The 27,685-nt window shown below is 41.3% G+C and overlaps 1 protein-coding gene across 2 annotated transcripts; it reads right to left on the bottom strand.

The window, feature by feature from the left end:
• Positions 1-167: 167 nt before the first annotated feature.
• On the bottom strand, positions 168-27,342 carry LOC147021495 (uncharacterized). 2 transcript variants are annotated; one of them, XM_085891464.1, is made up of 10 exons: positions 27,217-27,342; positions 19,733-19,867; positions 17,125-17,192; positions 12,068-12,151; positions 10,628-10,704; positions 7,580-7,668; positions 5,657-6,036; positions 4,757-5,080; positions 4,268-4,333; positions 168-1,671 (listed from the first exon to the last, which is right to left on the bottom strand). In XM_085891464.1, exons 2-10 carry the CDS (start codon positions 19,855-19,857, stop codon positions 1,550-1,552), a joined length of 1,335 nt encoding a protein of 444 aa, XP_085747590.1. In that variant the 5' UTR covers positions 19,858-19,867; positions 27,217-27,342; the 3' UTR covers positions 168-1,549. The 2 variants fall into 2 exon arrangements, with proteins under 2 accessions (XP_085747590.1, XP_085747589.1); XM_085891463.1 differs by lacking the exon at positions 27,217-27,342 and adding an exon at positions 25,101-25,219.
• Positions 27,343-27,685: the final 343 nt, after the last annotated feature.

The raw sequence follows: 27,685 nt of genomic DNA, 5'->3' as shown, positions 1-27,685 counted from the left end.
TTAGTTATTGGTGATATAAACTTATGAATTTCTCTGAATGTAGGTCTCTGAATATAACAGCAGATATTCAATATCCATATTCTTCAATTTTTAGGTTATTGATAATTTTCAATTCCTGTGATAAAATGTCACTGCAAGTCCAGTTCAATACAGTGATCAGAAAGAAATACTCAGAAACGATTTTAATACCTTATATACCCTTAGTTATACAAACAATAAACATCCAGGTCACATTTCAGTCAGATTTTGTGTAAACTGATAATATAATTGAGAGACATTGATGTCCACCAAATACATTTTGATGTTGAATAAACATCACACATAAGCAATCCCAAATCTATTTTTTTTTTGAGATTAAGGTGCACTTATTTGAAAAGGTTATCCTATGTATTATTGTTAGATATAACAAAAATAATCCAAAAATAGTGGGCAACCAAATATAGCAAAGGGTGTCCATGTCAGCCCCTGTGCTCCCTGACTACAGGGGACAAGGGGGCTGCAATAGAGCCCCTTGTGGGTTGAAGGGCAGCGTCCACAGTGGGAAGAGGGGGGAGGGGGGAACGGCTTTGTCCCCTGATGCTCTGATGTTTCTCTGATGCATTTGGTGAAGATCTGATGTTCCGAGGCACACATTGATGAATTTGAAAACATGTCGGTGAGAATTTATGTCTGAACAATGCAGGGTGTTGCTGAAGCACATCTCAACCAGAACAAGAGATCAGTTTAGAATTTCTTAAAGAATATCATCATAAAAACACTGTCCTTTTCCTTTCAAAAGAAGCTGAAGATTTGTTTGTTTAATGCCCACAGGTGGACGAGCAGACTGGAAAGCCGACTTAATACCTCCTCCGAATTGTGGCATCGTCAATGATGCAACACTGTACCTGTGAAGCACTACACAAAATGAGAGCCTCGAAAATCACCCTGATCAGTAAACACCAATGGGGTATATCTTACACTTGCCTTTCTGGGTACTCATGTGTGTTCCTTCGCAGTCATTCAGGCACACATTCCATTGCCTTTTCTTCAGTACACATTCCACAGCTCTGTTTATCCCACAAACCCCTTTCCAGGCCGGTACGAAGCGCAAGCACGTCAATGGCAATCGGAGCAGAAAGTAAGAAACCAAGGATTTTGGGATGCCGTACTGCTTGAGGGGAATGTAATTGTTTAAAGTAATGACAACAGCCATGGGCTATACATTATATCTATTATCCCAGCAGTTTAAATCTAATAAATATGCGCTCTCACAGTATGTATCATCAACGATATTCAAATGGTACAATGCTTCAGAATACACACAGCTGTAATGCACTTCATGGAACAATTGATTTTTTTTTTTTTTTTTTTACAGAGGGTTCTACCTCCATGACGACAAATATAACCAAAAAGAATATCTCAGAGCACCTTGATAGCTCCAATCGCTCTCATCATCTCCATCTCCATCTTTGCCATCTCTCCATCTCTCTGATTTACATGTCCTTCCAATCCCTCTGTCGCAACGCAGCTCTCTGATCCTTCTATCTGGACATCTCTCCATCACTCCGAATCAATCTGCTCCTCCTTGTGTTTTCTCTGTCTCATTCTCAGCAATTTCGGCCCTTTCTCCTGTGTCCAGCTTCGTGTAACCCTCGCCTTGAGGCCTCAATCCTCGGAGGCCTCCCCATCGTTCTGCAAACAAAATAATAACAACAATGATGAAAAGACATAAAATGACATAGCCCCCATTGTTTTAGTAATTTTGCTATACAGAGTTAAAGGGCTAGCCAATAATTACAAGATTTATGTGTATGCACAACTGACTTGAGTGGTCATGTGACATACAAGAACATGTGTGACATGTGACATTTGCCAAGTTTGAACAAAATCGGACCACGCTGGTCTGAAAAATGGTTGGGAATATCTTTAAGGAACAAAATGGCCACCAGTCTGTCATCTTGGATCTGTTCTCAAAAACAACCCAGATGTTATTCATAGAATACATATCCAGTGCGGCACGCAGTCTTAAGAAGGACTTGGTGTGAGCCAACTCTTGTTTTTTGAGGGGTTTTTTCTTTGATCCAATATGGCTGACCAGACCACGTGGCCGATGATGACATCTTTATCAAATCATAATCCCATTACGTAGTTGATTGATTAATTAAATTTTGCATTGATCAGTTAAGTGGTTTCTCCGATGAAGATCAAAGATTTCCCCGTAGATCCAATATGGTTGCCAGACCACGTGACACGTGATGGTCATTTTTATGAAAATCCTGTTCAAATTTCAAGTCAATCGATGAAAATTGAGGATTTCAGAAATGTGGCCTATGTTGACCTTTTAGCTTATGTTTACCTCAAAAATAATTGGTGGTTGAATTCAGTGAGGTGATCGGAAAATCCTGTTCAAATTTCAAGTCAATCGGATGAAAATTGAAAATTTTACAAATTCCGGCTTATGTTGACCTTTTTGGCCTATGTTGACCTGAAAAATAATGGGTAGTTGAATTCAATGACCAAATCTGCGAATCCTCTTCAAATTTCAAGTCAATCAGATGAAAATTGCCAATTTTAGAAATTCGGTCGATGTTGACCTTTTGGTCTATGTTGACCTCAAAAATAATTGGTGGTTGAATTCAGCTAGGTGATATGAAAATTATTTTCAAATTCCATGATGGTCGTACTCAATGATGTACCCACTATGTGTGTGTCAAAATTATTTTCAAATTTCAAGTCAATCGGATGAAAATTGACAATGCGAGAAATTTCGCCTATGTTGACCTCAAAAGAGTGACCGCGATATCACATGACCATGTAACATGTGGTAACGTTTCAATATCCTCCACTGAACTGTTTTCGATGTACGCTCTTAGAAAAATGCAGACATGTACGATGTACGACGTACGTCATAAGTATGTACTCTATACGTACATACGCTACCGATCGCTTACCCTGGTTTTTCACTTCGCGAGCACAGGATAATGATGAGCATATGTAAGGCATCATTCATTATCTGTGTGCGAGGTTTGAACAAGATTGGTAAATGCATGTCCGAGAAATGGTTGAGGACGAGTTCAATACTGTGTATTTTTTTTACAAACTAAAATGGCTGCCAGTCTACCAGTCAGCCATCTTTGATCAGATCACAAAATAAAGTGAGGGGCACATTTATGTCATCATATCATGTGTTTGTGCCAAGTTTGAACAAAATTGGACAACATGTGTTCACAAAATGGTTGGGGACATGTTTAAGGAAAAAAAAAAATGGCCTCCAGTCGGCCATCTTGGATCTGCTCTCAAAACAACATGACGAGCTTATGTAATCCATCATTCACTATGTGTGTACCAAATTTAATAATAACCGGTAAATGAGAAATGGTTGAGGACGTGTACAACATCGAGTTTTTTTTTTAACAACTAAAATGGCCGCCAGTCAGCCGTCTTTGATCACATTGCGAAAGAAAATGATGTGCATATGTAAACCATTATTTGTTGTCTTTGTGCCAAGTACGAATAAAATTGGTCCATACATGTCCAAGACGCACGCTCACACGGACAAGAAAATCGAGACCAAATCCAAAAGCCGTTAGGGTTAGTGTTAGGGTTTCGGAAATATACAAATACAAATCCCTAAGCCCCCATAACTCCTTAAGTCCAACGGGGGCTAATAAGAAGCACTCCTTTTGTGTCTTCAGATACATATGGCTCGGGGGCACTACCTGGATGGGTCGCCACTCCGACACAGGATACTCGAATGGCTCATTCTTCCCATTAAGTTGGTACTCATTTTGCCGGCATCAGAAGGATGAACAGGCTGAATCAACTCACCTGATGTTATTTATAACAGCACAACATAGGCTTAAACTTAGGACCACAAGATCTTAAACCGGCCACCGTAACAATGAAGCCAACAGCAGACTTTTGCAAGCAAAAGCACAACATAATATTGCCAGTTATTAAAAAGACTGAAGGACAAAACCTTGAAGATGACACAGGTACTGCACAAAGCTCAGTGGAGGAATTTTGCTTTTTCAGAACAATTCTCCAGTTAAAACTCTCGCATTAAAAAAAAAAAAAAAAAAATCAGCAGAAATGGGGTTCATAATCCCGATCGGCAGGTTCCCCTCTCCCCAGCCATCGACAACGTCATGATTGCTGTGAAATTATTGCTTGAACTCTCAAAAGGGTTTACGATGGGGGTTTCGAAATTCCCATGAGCTTTTTGCCAATACCCAGAGAAGTTTCAAACTAAAAGGGGATAAAGATGTCACTTCGAATAAACGCTTACCTTTGAACTTCGAAACAAAGGACTTGGCAGGAACATCATGCGGTTGGGCCCAAGCCTTTGTCACTCCTGCAATAAAACAAACTTTTCCTTAGAAACACAATTGTTAATATTTCTGTGCTTACAGAATGGTAATGATGATTACAGGTCATTAATTAACTCTAGCTGGCAGAGCTTCTGTATTGTAATCTGGTGATTGCAGTTTCAAATCCCGACGGTGCTGGGAGAGGAATGGTGAGCCGCCAGTGCATGTCTCTGCCTAGAAACTGCTTCAAGAGAGCTTCTGCTTTGGAATGAAGAGTAAGGTCATATATGATGAGTGACGATTATGGCATGCATGTGCGTGTCCTTTATGAAGCAACATTTGCCTACCCTAACAAGATACTTGTCGAACAGTCGTGAATTCCCTACCAACTTGTTGATGACACCACTGTTTCCAGATGAAAATGCATGTCATGATCACTGGCTGAAAGAAAGATGAGGTGAACCCACCTCGTTCCACGTTCTTCCTCCTCATTCGCACCACAAGTGCAGCCAAGCCAAGGCTGAACAGCGTCGTAAACACAACCACAAACCCAATGGTCATGGCGACCCCTACTCCCAGCCTTTTCCTTGAAGCTGCGTCTCTCTGGGCTTCAGAGATACCAGGCAAGTCTGGAGTTGTGGAGAACACGACCACAGGTAAAGGTGAGGTGGGCAAGATTTCTGCCGACTTTTGGTATGGAGAAGCAGGTTGCTTGGAGTTTGAGAATACCATCTCCTCTTCCTCAACCTCCTCCTCATTTGAATCCAAAATTCTATCTGCAGGAGGTGGTCCTGGAGAAGAGTTGAGAGAAAAATATGGAGAAGTGAATGTTTTTGATTTTAAACAAAACATAAAGAGCGCATACCTCTGCCAGGCCGAACATTTTATGTTTTGTATCTCACTGATAGGCCGGATGTGCATCCAGATCTTCACCAAAATCAAATCAATTCATCCTGGACCTGGACAGGACTCAACCTGTCCACCAAGTTTCGTCTGAATCCGTCCACAACTTTTGGAAATATCGTGCTCACAGACAGACAGACGGACAAACAGGGGTGAAAACATAACCTGCGTCCACCTTTGGTGGCACAGATAAATAAATAAAATAACAATTAGTATATACAGTATGTATAGCACAAGTGCGCTGATGCTCACAGATAATATCGAAGAAATGAAGGAACCTGCAAGCCGGTAGAATGACCTGCAAATGGCTGCTCCAGACATGAAATGAACAAAATAATTCGATCGTTTGACTTAATAATGAGAAAATTTAAGGCAACAAAAAGTGAAATTTTTTTTGCTAATTATTGCAAGTTCAGCATATTTTAATGTGATGCAATGTTGCAGACGAACACCATTCCGCATACCGAGATCAGATAAGGTGTTTTCCACATTGAAGGAAGCCTTGAGGTTGACCAGCTCTCTCAAAAGTTGTTCCAAAAGATCACGATCATTCGTCTGGCTAAGTGGTCGCACCATTGGCTGCGAGAGCAGGAATCGTAGACTTGGTTCTTGAGCCGGTGACAACCTCGATTCCAAAAGCAAAGGTTCAATAAGTTCCTGGAACATGACGTTGGGATTGGTTTGAGCCAGACGATGGTTGTTGGCCTGGAAAATCTGGTGCAGAGCTGGCTGGAACGACGACGGACGCCTGACGTGAGGAGTCGAGCAATGTTGTAACCGTCGTACGTTCCTTGCATTTGTCACGTATACGATGCGCAGGCGACAGGACTCTTTGCCTTGAGCTCTAAGTAAGGAAAGGCAACACCTTTTTGGCGGTACAATATCTGTCCATTTTATTGCATCAACTTTCATTTGATTTGAACAACTAGCAAAACATTCTCAAAAGTCTCCTCCATCCCCACTCTCAGATACAAAGGTATTGAAGTTTCACTTTTTAAAGTGATCGAAGGATCATGGAGGAGGATGTACGTAAATTAGTTGTGGCATAAAGACATTTGGAGATATCATTATACTTTTACATTGATTGTAAGGAAATTTGTAGACAATGGACAAATCAACACAGTATATGGGATTTGAAACTGACATCCCAGCATCGTGAGCTCTGGGTTCATCTCGGAATGCCAAGCATGATAGCAAAACCAAACAGCAGTTTTTCAAAGAATAAAGTACCAAAAAGTTGTTACACTTGTTTGGACAAGATAAAGTGTAGATCCTATTTTCACTACATCCTGGCAGTCCAAAAAACTGGAACGTTACTGGAAACATTGAAGATTGTTTTGCAACTATGGAGGAGAATAGACCTTAAGCATGACTCCAGGTGGTATATTTTGGGGCACAATGACCCCTTATCCTGGCAGTCAAACTTAGCACTCGGAATTGAACTGTTGGCAAGCTCAATTGCCACCAGTTGTCCAGGAAGTGCAGTACTAGGGCAGTACTAGGTCATAGATGCTCAGTCTGCAGGACTCAGGTCCAACGTTTCTATCACCGAGTCATCTTCATATAGGACTATACAGGAAGCGTGTGCCAGGTGTTAAGTATCAAAGGGGGATAGGGGTGATCATAGCATCACGTGACTCCAACATGCAGTTGGTGGGAAGTTACAGGTCTCACCATCTGCATAGTGCAGTCACGTGGTACCTCCTCCACTCATACCCTTTGAGGGTAGTTAACATGCCTGCACAGTCCCAGATAAAGACCAATTATGGTTAGAAACATCGGGCCTGAGCCTTGCTTGCTGCACAGCTCTGCCTGGTGGTAGTGCCTTCAGTTTTGAATATGTATCTTACCAACCACAACCAGATTTTTGAGAGGTAGTAGGTCATGTTTGGTTCAAGAGAAATGGAACTCGCTTAATAGAATGTGTAAATGAACCAGAAAAAAAAAAAAATCACTGATTGTTAAATAAGTTGTATTAGTAAATATAAATCCCTGGAGAATACATTTACCTCAAGAGATGTTAGTCTTCGCCCACCCACAAATCTTTACACCCCACCACCATTTCCTATAATGGCTTCCACCTCGAGGCTTGAATATGTGACCTCATTTTCAGTAAGTGGAATTTTAGGCTGACATAAAGTTTATATTTTACATCTTGCAAACTTTTTGGAAGGAAATTTTTTTTTTTTTAAAGTTATTGAATGAATAAGTCCTGAACAAAAAGTTAACAACACAGTCATACCTTTTTGAATTGAGAACAATGTGGAACCGGGGCATCAACAACATTATGGAGCAATGCAGTGACAACAAAACCATGTTCGTTGCCTGGAGCTGAACCGTCATATCGTCAACGATGATTCAGATGATGAGGCTCAACATTATTTTACCTATGAGTGCTGGAGTCGGAAAACCTGCACCGTACGAGAAGTGTGTCCCCATTCCTCACCTCCAGCGGGCGGGTCACTGTGTGCACCTGCTGTTGGACGCAGTCACAAAAATAGTCTCCAGGTGATGGACTGACAAAATCAAACTTTTCTTTCCTTTTATTGTATCAAAGTCTCACAACATCAATTACTATTGGTTTACCTAAACTACCGAAAGGATTATTAAGCCGAGCATCTTGCCTCCTCCGCCATCATAGCCTTCTTATACGACGGTCAGTAGGGTGGTCCGGTTTCATTGCACTCTTGAGTTAATCATAGACCAATAGTTATTTTTCATGTTGGGTAAGGTGGGGAAAGAATCTCTCGTTGTATAGAAATGATGGTCCTTTTTGGTTCAGTAGACTGAAAAATTTTCATTAGAAATTGCCTGCTATACTGTCAACAAAAGGTCCTTTGGTACGGACGTTCTGGGTAAGTAAACAAAGAAACAGGACTGAGAAGGTCATACAGAGAGTTAGGGGAGGGGGGAGGAGGGGAGGGAGGAGGGGGGGCATCTTGCCATCTAAAATAAACAAAACAATCAAAATTCCATCTAAAACGTCTGCACTGTAATGATGAGGTTCGTAAGAACCATCTACACATTCCGTATGCAAGATGGTGGAATCCTTTAAACAAAAAGTTCTTGCCATCACTTTACAAAAAGCCAAAGAACCATTCCCCTCCTGCCCCCTCCCCGTTTTCATCCCGTATGTAATGTACAGGTAAGTTCTCTTGAATCAACTTACTGCTGACTTTTTGTGTGAGCTAATACAATGGTAGCTTTTGTCAGTTTAGATATTTTCTTCCTAAGGCCCAAGTCACATTTGCTCTACGGCGAGGATACGGCAGCCGTACCCCCCCCCCCTGAATTGACAGAAACGTGCGGCGGCCGCAGAGTTTCTGAGGTGGCCTCAGGGTGGCCCTACGCCATATGGCTATATTTTACAGGCCGTAGGGGTCGCCGTGGAATTATAGCGCGGAGTTATAACTTTTTTTCATTTCTACGTTGGCCGTAGCAATTCGACAAGCCGAAAAAAAAGAACTGGTAAAAAAAGAAAAAAGAAAAAATAAATAAAAAAAGAACCCATTCGTTACCGTCCGTCTGGCCGCACGTTTGCCTTAGGGCCCCCCTGCGGTCGCCTTGCGGGCACCTTGAGGCTACCTTGCGTCTGCCTTGAAAATTCTATGGCCGCCACAGGGACGTCCTACCTTAGGTCACCGTGCGACATCAAATCAAAGACCCACGTTTTCAGTCTCCACAATTTATAAATACCCCGTGCGGCTACCTGAAACATATTTCGTAAATGTGTTTACGTAAATCTACCTGAAACATATTTCGTAAAATATTTCACATTCGTCGTAAATGTGACTGCTACATTGTGTGACCGTGGAAACACTGAGGCCGCCCTATAATTGCTAGTGGCCGTAGATTTTGTAGACCCGACGGCCGCCGTGCCAAATGTGACTTAGGCCTTAAAACAGCTTCTTAATCGTTTACGAATCGTTCATTCAGAATTCAATAGAATGTGCCTCTCCTGTTTGGGCTGGAGCTCCTTCCCGCTGCTCATCTGGCACCTTTAGCGTCTGTTCGGTCCAAATAACCGACTATTGAGGGTATTAATTTTGAAGAATTGTAGCGAGAGATCTTCCATTGCTCTATCGTAAACCTGTTCTTGTTATGTTGAAGTTCTTGTTATGGAGACATGTTGGAGTTTAAAATGTACTCGGGACGAGCACCAAGACAGTGCAAGAAATTTCAACTTTCAATCTACAAGTTTAGATGATTAGTCAGAAAAAGAATTTCCTCATTAATTAGATATTGGACTCGCAAGATAGCCTAGAGGTATGCTCACTCACCTTTGATTGTCAAGCCTGGGTTTGACTCCTGAGGAAGCTATGAACCCACCTAGGTGTTTCACATGTAGGGTGAGAGCTACATCATGTGAGCCGTCCATTGCATGGACATTATGATGGTGGACGTGTCCATCAGCATTGGTCATTGGTGGACATGAGAGACCCCACAGTGGCCTTTTATGAAGTGTTGGCCTTAAACAAATTACAAATTATTGCTGCCTTCAGTCAAGTATCCTGCGATGGAGTGGAAACGTCCAGGATTCATGGTTTTAACCTTGAAACGTTTCTCGACGAGTCATTAACATCCCGAAGCCCTTACAAACGTATGGGCCTCCATTTTCCAATCATACTCGTCTGTACCTGTGTGTTTAAAAATACAAAGAAAACTGTCGCGTTCTTGGGCTACCATAAGTATCTCATCACAATTAACTTTTTGACGCCCCATCTGTGTTTGCTGATATGCTGTTATAACATGATATTGTAACGGTTTAGATGATAAACTCCTGTGATGACAATTGTGGTTTGAATAAGTCCTGTTGAGGGTGATTGGTTGCGGTGCATGCTGCTAAATGATCGCGTCACATGGCCTTCGGGTTTGCTCTGCCTATCGGTGTGATAAATCAAGGCACGTAATGCCTATCAGTGTGACACTCGCCCAATTTAGGGACCCTAATATGTACAGTAATACGGCTTTGGACGCGAGGATCCGGCAGAGGGTCTTCAAAATGGGTGACTGTCGCAGTTGCTTTGACGCGACCCGCCGGATTCGATCCGGACAACCGGAGTGACCGGTGGCTGCAACAATGTCAAGAAATCAATCTTTTTCATATTAGTGATGCATGTTGCCGTATTTTTCAGTCGAGTTCGTTATGGAAATGTTCGAGAATAAAAAAGTATGGCTTTTAAATGCTTATTGATTCACTCTGTAGCAGTTTTTAAGCGCATCATTGTGTACACATTTGAATGGGTGGCCATTTTTTCCCCGTGCCATCCCTACATATCTATCGTTCTCCTCCCCGTTAGAACACTATCGTACTCCATGATATTGTACTCCTATCCATGCACTATGTACTGTCGTACTCCATGATAAAGCTTATAATCAATTTCTTAAACCAATCAATTTTATTTGGTACTCATGGAGCAAAGATGTTTCCTCACCTCATCCAAGTTTGTGTCCTGTTTTCCAATCAAAATCGCCTCGCCGTCCTGTACCAAGTAACCTTCAACCTGTTGCCCTGTGACACAAGCAAGTAACTCAGAATCACAGGAATTAACATGACTGCAATACATATAGTTGAAACAGCAACAAACACATCACGTGACTCATGTGACCAAAATCTCTCTGACCAAATAGATGCACATAGTTCCATTGTGAACATGAAAAAAACTCCCTTTCCGTTACCCCATAATAAACAAGAAAAAGAGCAATCAGAGACTGTAAACCCTCATATCACCAGGACTTATTTTTAGTGGTGTATTTTATAGATTTTCAGGTAAATCCAATATGGCTGCCAAACCATGTGACCGATGACACTACAGGTGTGACTTTTGTTCCTCATGGATCGGCGGTCATATGTGTAAAGTTTCACCTCAATCTTATCAGCCATTCCAGAAAAGAAGATTATTGAAGGTTTCAAAAAAACAAAACAGCAACACGGCTGCTGAATCATGGTGACCGATGACATTATCATAACATTTTTATGGACCATTTTATCCCCCATACATGTGAAGTTTGAAACCTCAAGATCTTTGTGATCTATGTAATAAGTACAATATCCTACTGTTTCAGCAAGGCATTGAGAGATCTCCAACACATACATAAGCGATTGCTAACAAATAGAGCAGCCATCTTAACATCTCATACACAAAGTCAGTGCATCACATCTGCCAAGCACCAAGGCAACAAAAGTTTGTTGTTCGATGTAACTTGGCTTATTTAACAGGGTCTAAGGCTCATGGAGGATCTGCAACACAAAACATGCGCATATGTGCAGACAAGACACCAAACAACAACGGACTTGACGTCAGACAAATCCATCCCCTGAGCTTGGATTGCCTTTTGCTCTGCAATCAGCAGGGCAACAACAAGGAAAAATTCCCTCCACCCCACAGATGCCAACTAATAGGGGTTGTCCATGCTCGACCCCTTAAATACTGAAAGTGAAGCTGAGGAAGCAGCACCTACCATTTTTTAAAGTCTTTTGGTGCATCTCAGCCGGGGTTGGAATTGAACCGACAACCTCCCACTCTCAGAGTGGCTCAAACCATTATTTCACTGAGTCTAGTACTAGCATGACGCATATCGGAATCCAATTATTTTTATTTCTTTCAAAAGTCTTTCATTCATAATTCTTAAATTTTTTTTGTTCATGTATGGTTTCATTAACAAATTAATTGATGCATTCCTCAATGCAAGTTTCATGATAAACGACTCATCTGAGATTCAAAGTCACGACACCTGAAATATACACAAAACGAAGTAAATTCCCATTCCCATGGCACGAAATGAATTAGAATTACATTCCATAATTACATTTCAAAGTAGACAATACCAGAGAAACTTCCAATACGAGTATCACCAGAACATGCAGTCCGTACCAGCTGGCTGTGAGCTGGAAACAAGAACCACAGGATAGATGGGATGGGGGTTGTTGTACCGGCATGCCACAGTCAGGGTCACACCTGCACAAACACGTCCAGTTTACATTCGATAAACTGGTTACCGACAATTGTAATCATTTATTGAATAGTAATAGCTATTCCTAATGTATTAAGGTAACATTTAAAGGATGTGCAAATCAAATTCCACCATATTCCATACTTATCTTGATTTTAGTCATAAACGTCAACATATTGTATGTCTAAAGCAAGGACTTCGGTAATTTGTAAGCGATTAATTTATATACACGTACACACACACACACACACACACACACACACACACACACACACACACACACACACACACACACACACACACACACACACACACACACACACACACACACATCAAGGTTCAGGTTATTCACATGTTTAATGTTCTTAAGGCCCTGGCACACCTTGACGTTTTAGCCAGCGTATGCCGACGTATGAAAAATTTGTCTAAAACGCTGGCACACGTCAAATACGTTGTGGGTAAGTTTTGTATACGTTAAGAGCAAGCTGGCATACATCGTAGTATGCTGGCATACGTCGGAGTACGCTGGCATACGTCGGAGTACGCTGGCATACGTCGGAGTACGCTGGCATACGTCGGAGTACGCCAAGCTCATCGACAAATTTTAACATGCTTGAAAATTTTTGACGTATGCCAGCGTATAACTCACACGTTCCGCATACGCTGGCCATAAGTTGTAGGCACGTTACGCTATCGTTGACACACGTCAACACACGTTACTTGTAAGTTACTCACAAGTCAAAACACGTCGAGGTAATGTTTAGCGTCAGTGTTCCAGACTCCATGTTTTTTTTTTCTTTTTCTTCGGCATGACGGTTATGTTGGTACTTCGATTTCAAGTGCGGTTATAATATAATATAATTAATAGGCTGCCACTCAACGATTTAAATCATAACCGCACTAGAAATCGAAGTGTCAACATCACCGTCATGCTGAAGAAAAAAGCAAAAAAAAAACATGGAGTCTGGAACACTGACGGGTTCCTCCTGTGAAGCCCATTTTTATATACCAATTCCCCTAAACGCTGCCAATACGCCATTATACGGTAGCTGTAAGTTAGTAACATGTTCAGTAAGTTCTGTGGTCGTCCGGAAGACGTCAAATACATCTACATACGTCAATATGCATTGGAGACAGGTTCAAAGCACGTTACTCATAGGTTAGAAATAAGTTTCGGGTACGCAAAACATTACCTCGACGTGTTTCGACTTATGAGTAACTTACAAGTAACGTGTGTCGACGTGTGTCAATGATCGCGTAAAGTGCCTACAACTTATGGCCAGCGTATGCGGAACGTGTGCGTCATACGCTGGCATACGTCGTAAAATTTTCAACATGCTGAAAATTTGTCGATGAGCTCGGCATACTACGACGTATGCCAGCGTACTACGACATATGCCAGCGTGCTCTTAACGTATACAAAACTTACCCATAACGTATTCGACGTGTGCCAGCGTATTCGGCAAATTTTTCATACGTCAGCATACGCTGGCTAAAACGTCAAGGTGTGACAGCGGCTTGACACTTCGATGTCTAGTGCGGTTATGATTTGAATCGTCGAGGATGCTGATATTTGGCGTGGAGGTTCCTTTGGGGTATATTATTGATGTAGTGAAGTTGAAATAAAAAAATAATTTTAAATGTTTAAAATTTTTGACCTGTTTTTGATTTAACTTTTTTATAGCACATCAACGTTAAAGTTTTTGGTGCAAGTTATTTTTTAGAAGCTTGCCATTCATTTAATGTGTACTGGGATGCTGATATTTGGCATGGAGGTTCCTTTGAGGTATACTATTGGTGTATTGAAGTTGAAATTACCAAATGATTAAAAAATATTTATTATTTCAACCTAAGATGGTGTCAAAGCCACCCAATGCTCGCCTGTTTATACTAGACGCTTGCCATTCATTTAATATGTGTACTAGTTTACTGATTACAATATACAAATACATATATTGCTTTAAAATTATTTGGATCAGACTTCACTGCAATGCTATATAAAAAATATTATTAGACTAGTCTTTTAAAAACGATAAATATATAAACAGGCGAGCATTGGGTGGCTTTGACACCAACTCTCTGGTTAGGGTTAGGATTGTCCACGTTTATACTTCTTTAAAATATTTTTTCCCCTCTCGTTTCTTTTCCACATGCCCCCCTCCAAAAAAATGGGGGTTGGTGGGGTGGCATTTTTGTACCCTTACAACTTTTTTCTTTTTCCTATTTTCCCCTTTATATTTTAATTTTTTTAATGTAAACTTTTATCTTTTTGTGCGTTTTACAAAAGACAAGATCCTAATGGCTGTGTTTGTTTTATCTAACAGTCCTGCGTTGTGTCTTGTGTATTTGCCTGTATGTCCATGTGTGAGGTGTGTGTGTGTGTGTGTGTGTGTGTGTGTGTGTGTGTGTGTGTGTGTGTGTGTGTGTGTGTGTGTGTGTGTGTGTGTGTGTGTTACAGCTCCACTACGAACCTTAGATCATGTTACAATTAAGCCTGACTTTGTTTTATTACCTCCTTTTACTTCTGCCACTGAAGGTGAAGGAGGTAAGGTTGTGTTTTCACCCCTCTCTGTAGATTTCATAAGTATATTGATGACTTCCGTCCTCTGTTTGTGTGTTTGTTTGTTGGCACGATAACTCGAGAACGGAAGAAGCTACCAATGTCAAATTACACCACATGATTCAGGAGGGTGGTGGCTAGCGCTGATTAAATTTTGGTCAAAATCGGTCAAAGGTCAAGGTCATAGTGAGGTCAAACATACAAAACATGATAACTCGAGAAAAGTTACCACAGGTATTGTTGATAGAGCATGAGTTTGGAAGATCGAGGTAAGTTCGGCGGAATTTGTGTGTCAATTCGTCGAGTTACGGCTGTTTTAAAATTTTCAGTGTTAGCACCCATGGCGCAGAACGCCTTGCCTAGTTGTAGGCCGTGTTGTGTTTTCAATAAAGATGGTGTTTAAAAATCATTTTTCATCCCAATAAAGCTTATCGTCGCATGCCTGACTCGCTAAGCCGTCGGATTGTGTAAAGATTGTTTGTGGATGGCCGAATATTACGGTTTTATGACTTTGATAAAATAATATTAAATTATTCCGTAAATTCCTGTGGAGAAATGGAGTATTTTTGCTTCGGTTGACGTTACGAGTTCGTTTTAACTTCGATTTTAATTTTGTCTTCGGTTTTTGCGATCGCTTAGGACGCTTAACACTCGGTTGTCGAAATTCTGGTAAAAGTCGGATGTTTTGGAGATGTTTTAAGATTTATAAAAATATTTCATCCGCTGCGTCACGGCTCGTCACGTGGTGCAGCGCGCTCGAGCAGACGGGTCGTTGAGTCGCGTAATGGTTTTGCGTGTGCGCTCTGATGTCATCGCGCTCGCCCCGGCATCCTTTCGAGTTGGGGGGGCCGTCGAGTGTGACCTTTACGTTACGTTAATCCGCGGTAACTCGAGAACGGAAGAAGCTACCAATGTCAAATTATACCACGTGATTCAGGAGGGTGATGGCTAGTGCTGATTAGATTTTGGTCAAAATCGGTCAAAGGTCAAGGTCACACTGAGGTCAAACATTCGATTTTTGATGGTTTGGTACAGAATCATCGTAGAAACTTCTGGTTTGCGTCGCTACCTTCTCTCGAGACAGCTTTTATTAGACAAGGTCAGAGGTCAAGTTGACGATTTCGTAAGTACCAGTCTATGACTGCTTGTTTGTTTGTCTGTTTGTCTGCCTGTGAACAGGATAACTCAAAAAGTTGTGGACGTATCCCGATGAAATTTGGTGGACAGGTTGGGTGTGTGACAATGAAAAACTGATTAGAAGATCTGGATCCGGATCTGGATACGCTACTTATTTAATTTTTACAGTGATTCTTCATCATTGAGAGGTAGGGCCAAAAACGATATAGTACTGAATAGCATGATATCTAAAAAATGTTTTGGGCCCATTATGTTCTTGTGGATCAGGCATTACGTGGTGGAAGTATGCGCTCGGCCGAGTGCCCTTCTAGTTACTTTTTTGTTTGCTTAAACCATTTTTAATTTTTTTTTTTACTTTTATTTTCTCTTTATTTATTTTTACTCCACTTTTTATGAGGGTTATTGGGGCTGACAGGATGGCCTAGGGGTATGCAGCTGTCTCGCCTGCGTTTGAATCCTGACCCAGGTGTAAACTGTCATCCGAGTGTTTCACAGGTAGGGTGATTCATCAATGTGTGTGTCGTCCCTCGGATGGATGTTAAACAGGCTTCCTGTCTACGCCAGCATTACTTGGTGGATGTTAAAGACCTCATGGTGTCTTTCACGAAGAGTAGACGAGCTATCACCAGCTCCGTGGCCAAATTAAAAATTCCTGGACTCACCAGCAGAGGGCGTAACATCAGCGGCACAACTTCACCCTCAACCAATGATGCTCCCCTGCAGTGGGTTATCAGTTATCACATTTCCATTTTTATTATTGAATTATACTATGACATACTTTTTTTTTTTTTTTTAACTTTTTTCCCACATTTTGAAAACATTTCCCCCTTTTTTTTTCTTTACAATTATCATTATTGTTATTATAACTATTATTTATTTATTTTTACAGTATGTGCTAAATTTTTACTTTTTGAAATGGTTTTTTTGTCGAAAAATATATTTTTGTCTTCTTTTTAAAGTATTTAAATTTTTATTTTCCTTTTCTACTGTTTCTAAACGTTTTATGTCATCCTTTTTTTGTTTACTTTTTAAAACTTTTTTCTTTCTCCATTATTCTTGAGGGTGGAGGGTATGGTTTGGGTTAAGGTAAAATAGTTAGGGTTAGGGTTATGGTTAGAGTTAGGGTTATTATGGTTGGGGTTATTCAGATTAGGGTTCGCATTGGGACACTATGGGTTGAAGGCTTCATGCCAAACGTTTAATTTATTGAAGGCTTTTTTTTTTTTTGCAGTTTATCTTTCGAAAAATTCCATAACAAGGAAAGAGTGGAATGGCCCTTACTATCTGCTGCTTCAGGAAGATGTGCAGTGTTTGCAAAAAGAGAGAACACTCCAGTGAAGAAACTCGGTCTGCAGAAAGGAAACAGCATCGGAAAAAGTGAAGGGAAACCACAGCAGGACCCTTCTGATTGGCATCAAACATGTTCTGCTCTCTGTCATTAGCCTTGCCCTATAGACTGAAAAAACACACAACGTTAACATTATCAAGGTTATTAATGAGTGGGTAAAGCAGTTGTGGTTGAACAGAGTGGAAATCCTAGTGCTGTGCAGGCAGGTTGCTGTATTCTGTTTCACAAGAATGCATCGTCCTTTTTCCTAACAGCTTGTACACTCTTCAGGAGGTTACACATCGTACTGTGTTATTAACAAAAGTTGGCTACTGTGGGAATGGTCTTCCAGGGAAGGTGGTGGCAATATGGACAGTTGATAGATTTAAACTTCATGTGGATAAGTACTTAGAAGCGATAGGTATAGAGCTCTACAGGGATAATGGCAGGAATGGTCGGTACGAGTAGCTTAACATTGGCCTCATGTGATTGAGTTATGATGTCTGTAAGTTGGAGAAGTCTGATTGTTTTGTGTGTATGTGTATCATGTCCAGTGGTAATATGTAGTTATTTTTGTGGAGTTAAGAAAAAAAAAGGGTACTGTATAGTATTGTGTCCCTAAGTTGTCAGGAATGTGGAGATGGCACAAGCTTGATGGGCCGAGTGGCCTCCTGTAAATGGATTTCCTTGGTTATTCTTTTTATAAACATGGCTGCCTTCATTCCTGTCTTTCTGACTACCTCAGCTCATACAGTCAAATGCATTGCTATCAATGGTAACCCTCACCTTTGCTCTAAAAATGGAGGCTAGAGTTCTGCAAAATAGTCTAGAGCCCAGTCTTGTTCCTCATGTCCATTAACGACCTCTCAAATGCTCTGAAAACCCTCTCTTCCTTTTGGCATACGACTCCACATTGTGTCAGTACAGTACCCCATTCCACTGACAGGCAGATCTAAGTTGTTGTTGTCGTTGTCGTCATTGTATAGTCAGGACAGTTCTCTCAAACAGGCCCATGGCATGGAGACAGCTGATCAATCTCTCAGGAGTGAACCAGAGGTCCCCCCCCCCCAATCCAAGATGGTGTACCCCCACCTTTGTGAAACCAGGGCCAAGAGAGAGAGAGAGAGAGAGAGAGAGAGACAGAGACAGAGACAGAGACAGAGACAGAGACAGAGACAGAGACAGAGACAGAGACAGAGACAGAGACAGAGACAGAGACAGAGACAGAGACAGAGACAGAGACAGAGACAGAGAGAGATAGAGAACAGGCACAAAGGCATTGTCTGCCAATCTCGGATTTATTAGATGCTAATCTGATAAATGGAACATGTTTTTCAATCCAGACAAATCTCAGTCTCACAATGTCACTCTGGAAAGAGGGAGCATGATGACAACCTCCACGAGGTACTCCTGTTTAATGATATCCACAGTGCTATACTCTGAAGATATCAGGACTAATGTCATCAACTGGCCAAGCCATATGCAAAAAGAAGAAGAATCTGGAAGAATAATGAAATTAATCTACTTGTGTGTTTCCATGGTCAACCACGACAACAGGTTCAGTCTCTTAAACTTCTGGCCTCACCATAAACCATAACCTCTTCTGGGCCAAGCATATGGTAAAGCTGGCACTCATTCCTCCAAGACATAAAGCGAGCATGCATCACCTCACGTCATCCCTAATTAACCATAACTCAGCCTTCTTACTTGCAGGTTAGTGTGTTTTCCTCCCTCTTTTCTCTCCCCTGTTGTTGTTAGTTCATTGCTTTGTGTGTTGTGTTCAACCGTGGCCCCACTGTCAGTACATTACCTTTTTACCTTCTTTCACCTGACTCTTCCATGATCCTCAATTTTGCATCCAAAATGTGTATAAAATAAAAACTAAGTTGACAGTACATTGCCTACATACCATTGACAATGTCTCAGCGGAAGGCCGATATCACATTTGTAAGTGGATATGAGGTCAGTGAACCTATTTCTGAAAAATAATAATAATTCAGTGTAAGCTCCTGAAATTACAGACTTGTAGAGCAAACAGCTTTGCTTGGGAATTCCTGGAATGGTGCCAGAGAGACAGAAGTCCTGAATATTTCAATACCATGTGCAGTGTAATTCAATGAGGCATGCAACCATATATAGACATATATAGACCAATACAATTCAGGTATTTATGCAGAGGTCTTTGAGACATTCTTCGCTTTACCAATCTCTATTCTCTACCAAGCACTTCGTTCCTTCCATACAAGTGCTGCTTCAACAGGATGAAGATTACCACACTGCGGTTGCAGGCATGGAACAGCACCGATACAACTATTATACCAGTAAACCGGTACTCACTTCACCAACCTCAGAAGGATGACGGGCTGAGTCAACCCCACCTGGTATTAATTCAGTTGCCAACAGGGCTTGAACTCAGGATTCTATGATCCCAAGCCAAGCCAGCCACTCTAACTGCGAAGCCAACACCAGGCATTGATTGTTTGGTGTTATTAATATCAGTTAATCAAATTGCTGCCTTCAGAAGTGATACGACCGAGGAAGATCCAAGGTTCGTAGACATACCCATCTGACACCTGGTGGAGCGAAGAACGCATGGTGGTAGGTATTGCAGGGCATGGTAAAGGAATTGCCAGCAGTAACAGTACCAGCACAGTTGATCTTTGCTGGTGTTTGCAAGGTTTCTCCATCTGCAGCTACCTGCATTACAGAATGATCAGGAGGGTTGGGGTATGTGCATGTTACTCTGAGAGTGCACAACCATGCACAGTGATACTGGGATGAAGATGCTCAACAAAGAAGGGAGTGGTTGTCATTTTAAGTGGGAGAGAAGAGAAAGGTGCATGTCAGAAAGTGGGAAGATGGAAGGGGGCAAACGAAGGTGGCCAGAGGATGTCAATGGGCTGGCAGGATGGCCTGGAGGTACGCACACTAGCCTCAAAGTCATCTTGCCTGGGTTTGAATCTCGGTCCTCCTATAAACTCTCATCCCGGTGCTTCACAGGCAGGGTGATGAATTAATGTGTATGCCATCCCTCCGATTGATGTTTAACTGGGCATCACATCTGCCCGCATTAGTTGCTAGACGTTAAAAATCCCAAAGTGTCCTTTGTGAAGAGGAGGTGAGCTATCGCCGGCAACATGAATAAATTCCAAACTCCAAATTCCTGCCAAAACCTATAGAGGGCTTTGTTACAATATCAGTCTAACCCAAACCCTAACCCTAATAACACGACCGGCACAGCTGTGCCTTCGACAAACGATGCTACCCCACAACTTTGTGCTGCATACGAAAGAAAAAGGGGACGTCAGTAGGAGAATGTGATGGAAAAGGATAATAAAAAAATAGATATAAATGGGAGGACAGAGGATTTAACAATGCACAGCTTTGCCAGGAGATGTAGATTGCAGTAGATCTACGAACCAGTTGGATCTCTATCTCTATCTCTATCTCTATCTCTATCTCTATCTCTATCTCTATCTCTATCTCTATATCTATCTCTATATCTATCTCTATATCTATCTCTCTCTCTATATCTATCTCTATATCTCTCTCTCTCTCTCTCTCTCTCTCTCTCTCTCTCTCTCTCTCTCTCTCTCTCTCTCTCTCTCTCTCTCTCTCTCTCTCTCTATCTCTCTCTCTCTCTCTCTCTCTCTCTCTCTCTCTCTCTCTCTCTCTCTCTCTCTCTCTCTCTCTCTCTCTCTCTCTCTCTCTCTCTCTCTCTCTCTCTCTCTCTCTCTCTCTCTCTCTCTCTCTCTCTCTCTCTCTCTCTCTCTCTCTCTCTCTCTCTCTCTCTGTCACACAGCACCATGACAACAGCATCTCCTGCTCTTTTGGCAACGTGCCAGGCCACGAACAAATAACCCCAATAAATTCACACATTCATGTACATATTGAAAAATATGGATGTGCCGTGTGCCTCAGGCCACACAGCTACGCGAGTCGAACTTGAGGGCCAAAGGTGCCTCAGATAAATACTGCAATTGTTAACTTCAAACCATTTGCTGCGGCCACAGATACTGCACCACCACTTGTTAATATTGTTGAATTAGACAGGTTTGTTCCAATTTGATCAATAATTAAAAACTAGAAAGAGCTTTCTCTATAGATTACAGTAAATCTGACAGTTAACGATCTATATTTAAGTAGATCTGTGTGGGATCAAATATTGGCACTCATGCCACTCCCGAACACACAGCACTTCTCCTATCATTTGGGGAGGGGAGAAGAGGAGGAGGAGGAAGTACAAAGTTTTTAAAATAGAAATATTGAAATGTAACACTTTGCCACTGAACTAGACAGCACAGGGAACTCCAGTCTTAGTGAAGACTCCATCAGTCTTCTAAGACTAAGAAGACCAGTCTTAGTGAAGGTTAGTGTTGGTTTTGTTTCATTGAACAAGTTAACCAAAGGTCAAGAACAATGGATTTTATCAACTTAAGCCTCCATGAGGGCAAAATAAAGGGCTAGGAGGCATTTCGAAAATTACATAACGCATTTTTTTGCTCAAATCTGACACCCCCAACCGCTCATAATGTTCTGTAACGCTTCAACAGACACCTCCTAAATTCCTAAACTATGATGTAACGCTTGATGAAGACACGCCCCCATTCCCCTATTTAATCCATACATCCATCAGGACCATACTCTGTGCAGTGTTGGTGCTGCTTAAGCAATCTACTTGGCTATTGGAGACAATCGCCACTCCGACACAGTATACCAGCATGCTGGCACTCATTTTGCCGACCTCAGAAGGATTTAATACCAGGTGGGGTTGACTTTTGCACAGTCAACCCCACCTGGTATTAATTCAACTGCTGAGCAGGATTTGAACACAGGACCCTCGGATCCCAAGCCAACCACCCGAACCATTAAGCCAACATCAGACGTATTTAATCCTGGGATGCTATTTATTCCGTTGTTCTTTCAGTTACTACAAACTATATTTTAAAAAGTAAAGGCGGTACAATGTACCGTCACCAAGACCAGGCAGCAGTTGGAATTTCTGTAATGACGTCATCAGACCAATCGCTTGAAGTGATGTAATAGTTTCTAAATATGTTCAATTGCTTTCATTTCCAAATGAGATTAAGTGTCTGTGGACAAAGCAACGATTAACAATATTGATATTCAATAATATTTTTAAAAGTCATTAAAACTGCACCAACAATATTAATTTTGTACTTTTGCAATTTACATTTGATTATTATTTTATAGCATTTCATATTGTACAGATCTTGGCGATAAAAAAATGTTTAAACAAAAATCGTATAATGTAAAGGATATGAATATACAAAATACAATGTCTTCTCAGACCTAAGTGATTTGCTTTTATCATGAATGTATTGAATACGTGACGTGTATCATGAAATACATCTTTAAACAAAGGGTACCTGGAACAAAGTTGTCAATGATTGATAAATTAGCATTAGATAATGACACTGGAAACACCCCTTCCTCCCTCTAACACTCCGTAACGCTTGGACAAACACCCCTTTCTCCTTGTAACACTCTGTAACACTCCGTAACGCTTGGACATACACCCCTTCCTCCCAATAACACTCCATAATGCTTGGATATACACCCCTTCCTCCCTATAACACTCAATAACACTTGGATATACACCCCTTCCTCCCTATAACACTCAATAACACTTGGATATACACCCCTTCCTCCCTATAACACTCAATAACGCTTGGATATACACCCCTTCCTCCCTATAACACTTGGACATACACCCCTTCCTCCCTATAACACTCAATAACGCTTCGACATACACCCCTACCTCCCTATAACACTCAATAACGCTTGGACATACACCCCTACCTCCCTATAACACTCAATAACGCTTGGATATACACCCCTTCCTCCCTATAACACTCAATAACGCTTGGACATACACCCTTCCTCCCTGTAACACTAAATAACGCTTGGACACACACCCTTTCCTCCCTGTAACACTCCATAACGCTTGGCCATATACCCCTTCCTCCCTGTAACACTCGATAATGCTTGAACATACACCTCTTCTTCCCTGTAACACTCAATAACACTTGGACACACACCCTTTCCTCCCTATAACACTCAATAACGCTTGGATATACACCCCTTCCTCCCTATAACACTCAATAACGCTTGGACATACACCCCTTCCTCCCTGTAACACTAAATAACGCTTGGACACACACCCTTTCCTCCCTGTAACACTCCATAACGCTTGGACATATACCCCTTCTTCCCTGTAACACTCAATAACGCTTGGACACACACCCTTTCCTCCCTATAACACTCAATAACGCTTGGATATACACCCCTTCCTCCCTATAACACTCAATAACGCTTGGACATACACCCCTTCCTCCCTGTAACACTAAATAACGCTTGGACACACACCCTTTCCTCCCTGTAACACTCCATAACGCTTGGACATATACCCCTTCCTCCCTGCAACACTCAATAACGCTTGGACATACACCCCCAACTCCCTGTAACACTCAATAACGCTTGGACACACACCCTTTCCTCCCTGTAACACTCGATAATGCTTGAACATACACCCCTTCTTCCCTGTAACACTCAATAACGCTTGGACATACACCCCCAACTCCCTGTAACACTCAATAACACTTGGACATACACCCTTTCCTCCCTATAACACTCCATAACACTTGGACATACACCCTTTCCTCCCTATAACACTCCATAACGCTTGGACATACACCCCCAACTCCCTGTAACACTCCGTAATGCTTGAACATGCACCCCATACATAATTTTTGAATAGCCCCCAATGCTTGAAACGTCAGTCAAACCACACTTCCCACAGTGATTAACAAACACGATCAGCTTTCAGTTGATCAGATGCATTGCTGAAGGAGAAAGCCCTAGTTCATATTACAAGCTTGACATAATCCATCTTAAGTATTTAACCTTCCATGGGGCACAACACTGAAGGAATGGAGGTCGGATCAATGCCTCCGTATCCAGAGCTTCACTGCTCCCGACAGTACGTGTGCTCCTCTAGGTGGCCTCGTTTGGTGCAAACTCATGGAGTATTCACCGTTCATCCTCATAAAAAAGTGACCCATGAAGGAGGTGGAAAAGCAACCAGACTGACATCGAGATGGTGATGAAGGAATCATCAGGAGGATGGTCACGATGCCTCTTATCGACACAAAGGATGTTTGGAGGCATTATGTAAGCTCAGGTTGGAGGAGGGGAGGGAAAGGATAGTTGAGGAGGCATTATGAGAGCAGAGGGGTAATAAAAGGATGGGGGAGGGGCAGTTGTGGGCTAAATATGGCAGCTTTGGGAGGGCCATATATAAAGCCAGACGTCTATTCCCTGCTCAGACGTGGGGTGAATGGAGAAAAAGCAGATGTTAGATGTTGGACAGTAAACCCTTAGTAAGCTTAGCAAATGTCATAATATTTTACTGTGCTTGAAAGCCTAATTATTAACCAGAGCAATGATTCACCAAACTCATGTTCGGTTAAAATAAACATTTCACCCCATTTGTCAGCTCATAGGGTTACGTCTCATCCTTGTCTCAATTACTATTATCCATAGTATATCAAACCTCTCAATCACAGTCACAGTCCCACCAGTCGTCCTACGAGGTCACAAACGACAAATATAACAATCGGTCCATAATCACATTGGTCATCCTCCTTCGCTAATTATCAAAAACGCAATTTCTATTCATTCATCGTACAATCCTGCTGTCGTCCTTGCACCATGACGTCACGGTCACAATTAATCAGCCATCAACCTTGTCGCCCATTAATCTCATCATTAACACCTCTCATCGTTCTCATCGCAATCCTCGCGCATCCATCAAATTCACAGTCTGTCAGTGAATCCATCACTTTGCACAATTACAACAGCCCGGACACGGTAATTGTTTACAATGACCAGAGGGATGAGAACGAACCGTGGTCCCTGGAGCCAGATGGACGAGGAGTCGATTCGGATCGAACAAGGTTCGCATCACCAACGGATCCACGGCGGACAGGGGCGCCAGGGGGCGCTCAAAAGCAAAGATGATCCTCTTCTTCTGAAGGAAGTGCTGTTTGTCATTAACCTAATAATGTTTGTAATTAACCTAATAATTGTTGGTAATGAATCCATTAATGTTTGTTATTAACCAATTAATGTTTGTCATAAACCTAATAATGTTGGTAATTAATCCATTAATGTTTGTCATTAACCTATTAATGTTTGTAATTAACCTAATATTGTTGGTAATTAACCCATTAATGTTTGTCACTCATCAAATAATGTTTGGAATTAACCTAATAATGTTTGTAATTAACCCATTAATGTTTGTCATTCACCAAATAATGTTTGGAATTAATCCATTGTTTGTAATTAAACAATTAATGTTTGTCATTAACCTAATAATGTTTGTAATCAACCTAATAATGTTTGTCGTTGACCTAATAATGTTTGTCATTAACCAATTCATGTTTGTCATTAACCTAATAATGTTTGTAATTAAAAAAATTCATGTTTGTCATTCACCAAATAATGTTTGTAATGAACCTAATACTGGTGGTAATTAACCAATTAATGTTTGTCATTCACCAAATAATGTTTGTTATTAACCTAATAATGTTTGTCATTCACCAAATAATGTTTGTAATTAACCTTCGAAGATTATTCGGCATGCTTTGGACGGACTTTGAAATTATTTCTTTGGGATGGCATGAGAGAGGCCATCTATTTATTAAGTACGCATGGGAGGATTGAGGAGGGGAGGATGTAAATTGAGGAATAAAGGAGAAAAAGAAGAGTATACTGGGGATTAATGGCGAGAGAAACCACGGTTAGGAGGTGTGAATTAGAAGAACTAGTACGTGCCGGTAAAAAAAATAATAATAATAATAAAAAATGAATAAACAAATATTCAAATCGTGAGCAAGAAACAACAACCACACAGACAATTTCTTCGCTCTTGCGTGCCCGTACGTGTGTGGCCCGGATGTTCGCATATCACAGTTACGATTATTCGCAATTTAGTTTTAATGGCCAATTATTCAATTAGTGCAAACGTATTTTACCTTTTCGCAATGTCGTTGCAAGGAAAAACACAAAGAGAAGAGAAAAAAATTACTTCCTGGTTCGGAGCATACCAGCTCACTCTGATGTTACCGAAATTTGTGCACCATCTAATATAAAAACGATCATAACTTGGGGAATTGTGTTTATCTATAAATGAGCATAAGTAATTGAGAAATTATTAGAATACACGAAGTCATCACTATCCGGAAGTCCGTACGTTGTAACCCGTAAATGGGGAACGCGGCTGGGGTTCTCTTGCCCATCGGCCACGCCCACGCAACAACGTGTCTTGTCATTGGTTGGTAAATAAATGGCCATAACTTTGGAGGCACTTGTACGATTAATATCAAACCTTGAAAAGGCACATACTCAGGTCCCCAGCAATATACCTGGCAAGTTTCAATTAGATTGGACCAGTGGTTGTCGAGAAACAGCGGTCACAGACACAGACACACACACAGATTGCTGGAATTATAGATAGACTAGTGCATGCCTGTAGGTGCGTGTCCGTTCGTGCGTGGCCGTACGTGCAAAAAAAAACAACTTCAAACCACGTGCCAGAAACAACAAACGCACAGGCCGTTCTTTCGCTCTCATAAACGACACACACACACACACACACACACACACACACACACACACACACACACACACACACACACACACACACACACACACACACACACACACAGCTGGAATTATAGATAGATGAAATGAGGTCAATGAGATGAAAAATGAAGGGGTTGAATGCAGACTGCAGAGCAATGAGTAAGGAAACCCGTCGCTGTGAATCGTTTTTACCACCAAATTGAGATGTATTTCGTTGGCAAGCATGTTGAGTGGAGCTGAATTCCTTAACACTTCCAAAGGCCAAACCGTTTTGACAATGGGAAAAAAAAAGTTGTGCACTTTTTTTGATAAATTATTTTCGGAACAATTTTTCTTCAATAAATAAATAATAATAAAAGTTGTCTCCATGTACACACCTTTATGTCGTTAGCACCTCTTCATAAACAACATTGCTGAGGAAACGGCGCTTCTTCTTTGTTTTCCTCGTCCAGGGCAAGAATGCGGAGGCTGCTGGATCTGTCAACGTTTTGATAAATTATTAGTTTTCATGGCCAATTATTAAATTAGCGCCAATGTATTTTGCCTTTTCGCAATGTCGTCGCAAGGAAAAACACAAAGAGAAGAGAAGAGAAAAAAAAAACGTTCGTGCAAAAAAAAAAATTAAAAATTACTTCCTGTTTCGGAGCATACCAGCTCACGCTGATGTTTCCGAAATTTATGCACCGTCTAATATGAAAACGATCATAACTTGGGGCATTGTGTTTATCTATAAATGCGCATAAGAAATCGAGAAATTATTAGAATACACGAAGTCATCACTCTCCGGAAGCCCGTACGTTGTAACCCGTAATGAGGAACGTGACTGAACTTCCCTTCCCCATCGGC

The sequence above is a fragment of the Eptatretus burgeri genome, chromosome 8 (genome assembly GCF_056783735.1).
Source record: "Eptatretus burgeri isolate ZD-2024b chromosome 8, Ebu_testis_v1, whole genome shotgun sequence".
NCBI classification, from domain to species: domain Eukaryota; kingdom Metazoa; phylum Chordata; class Myxini; order Myxiniformes; family Myxinidae; genus Eptatretus; species Eptatretus burgeri.
Note: the sequence above shows the minus strand (reverse complement) of the source record. Positions and strands in the feature narration are given on the sequence as shown.

Excerpts from the sequence above, each read along its gene's own strand:
- LOC147021495 (XM_085891464.1), bottom strand. The coding sequence starts at position 19,857 with ATGGAGAAACCTTGCAAACACCAGCAAAGATCAACTGTGCTGGTACTG. Across the intron at positions 17,193-19,732 it reads CTCCACCAGGTGTCAGATGG|ACCGAGTTTCTTCACTGGAG; the intron begins GTATGTCTACGA and ends TCCTTTCTGCAG. Across the intron at positions 1,672-4,267 it reads CTTTGTTTCGAAGTTCAAAG|AACGATGGGGAGGCCTCCGA; the intron begins GTAAGCGTTTAT and ends TTTTGTTTGCAG.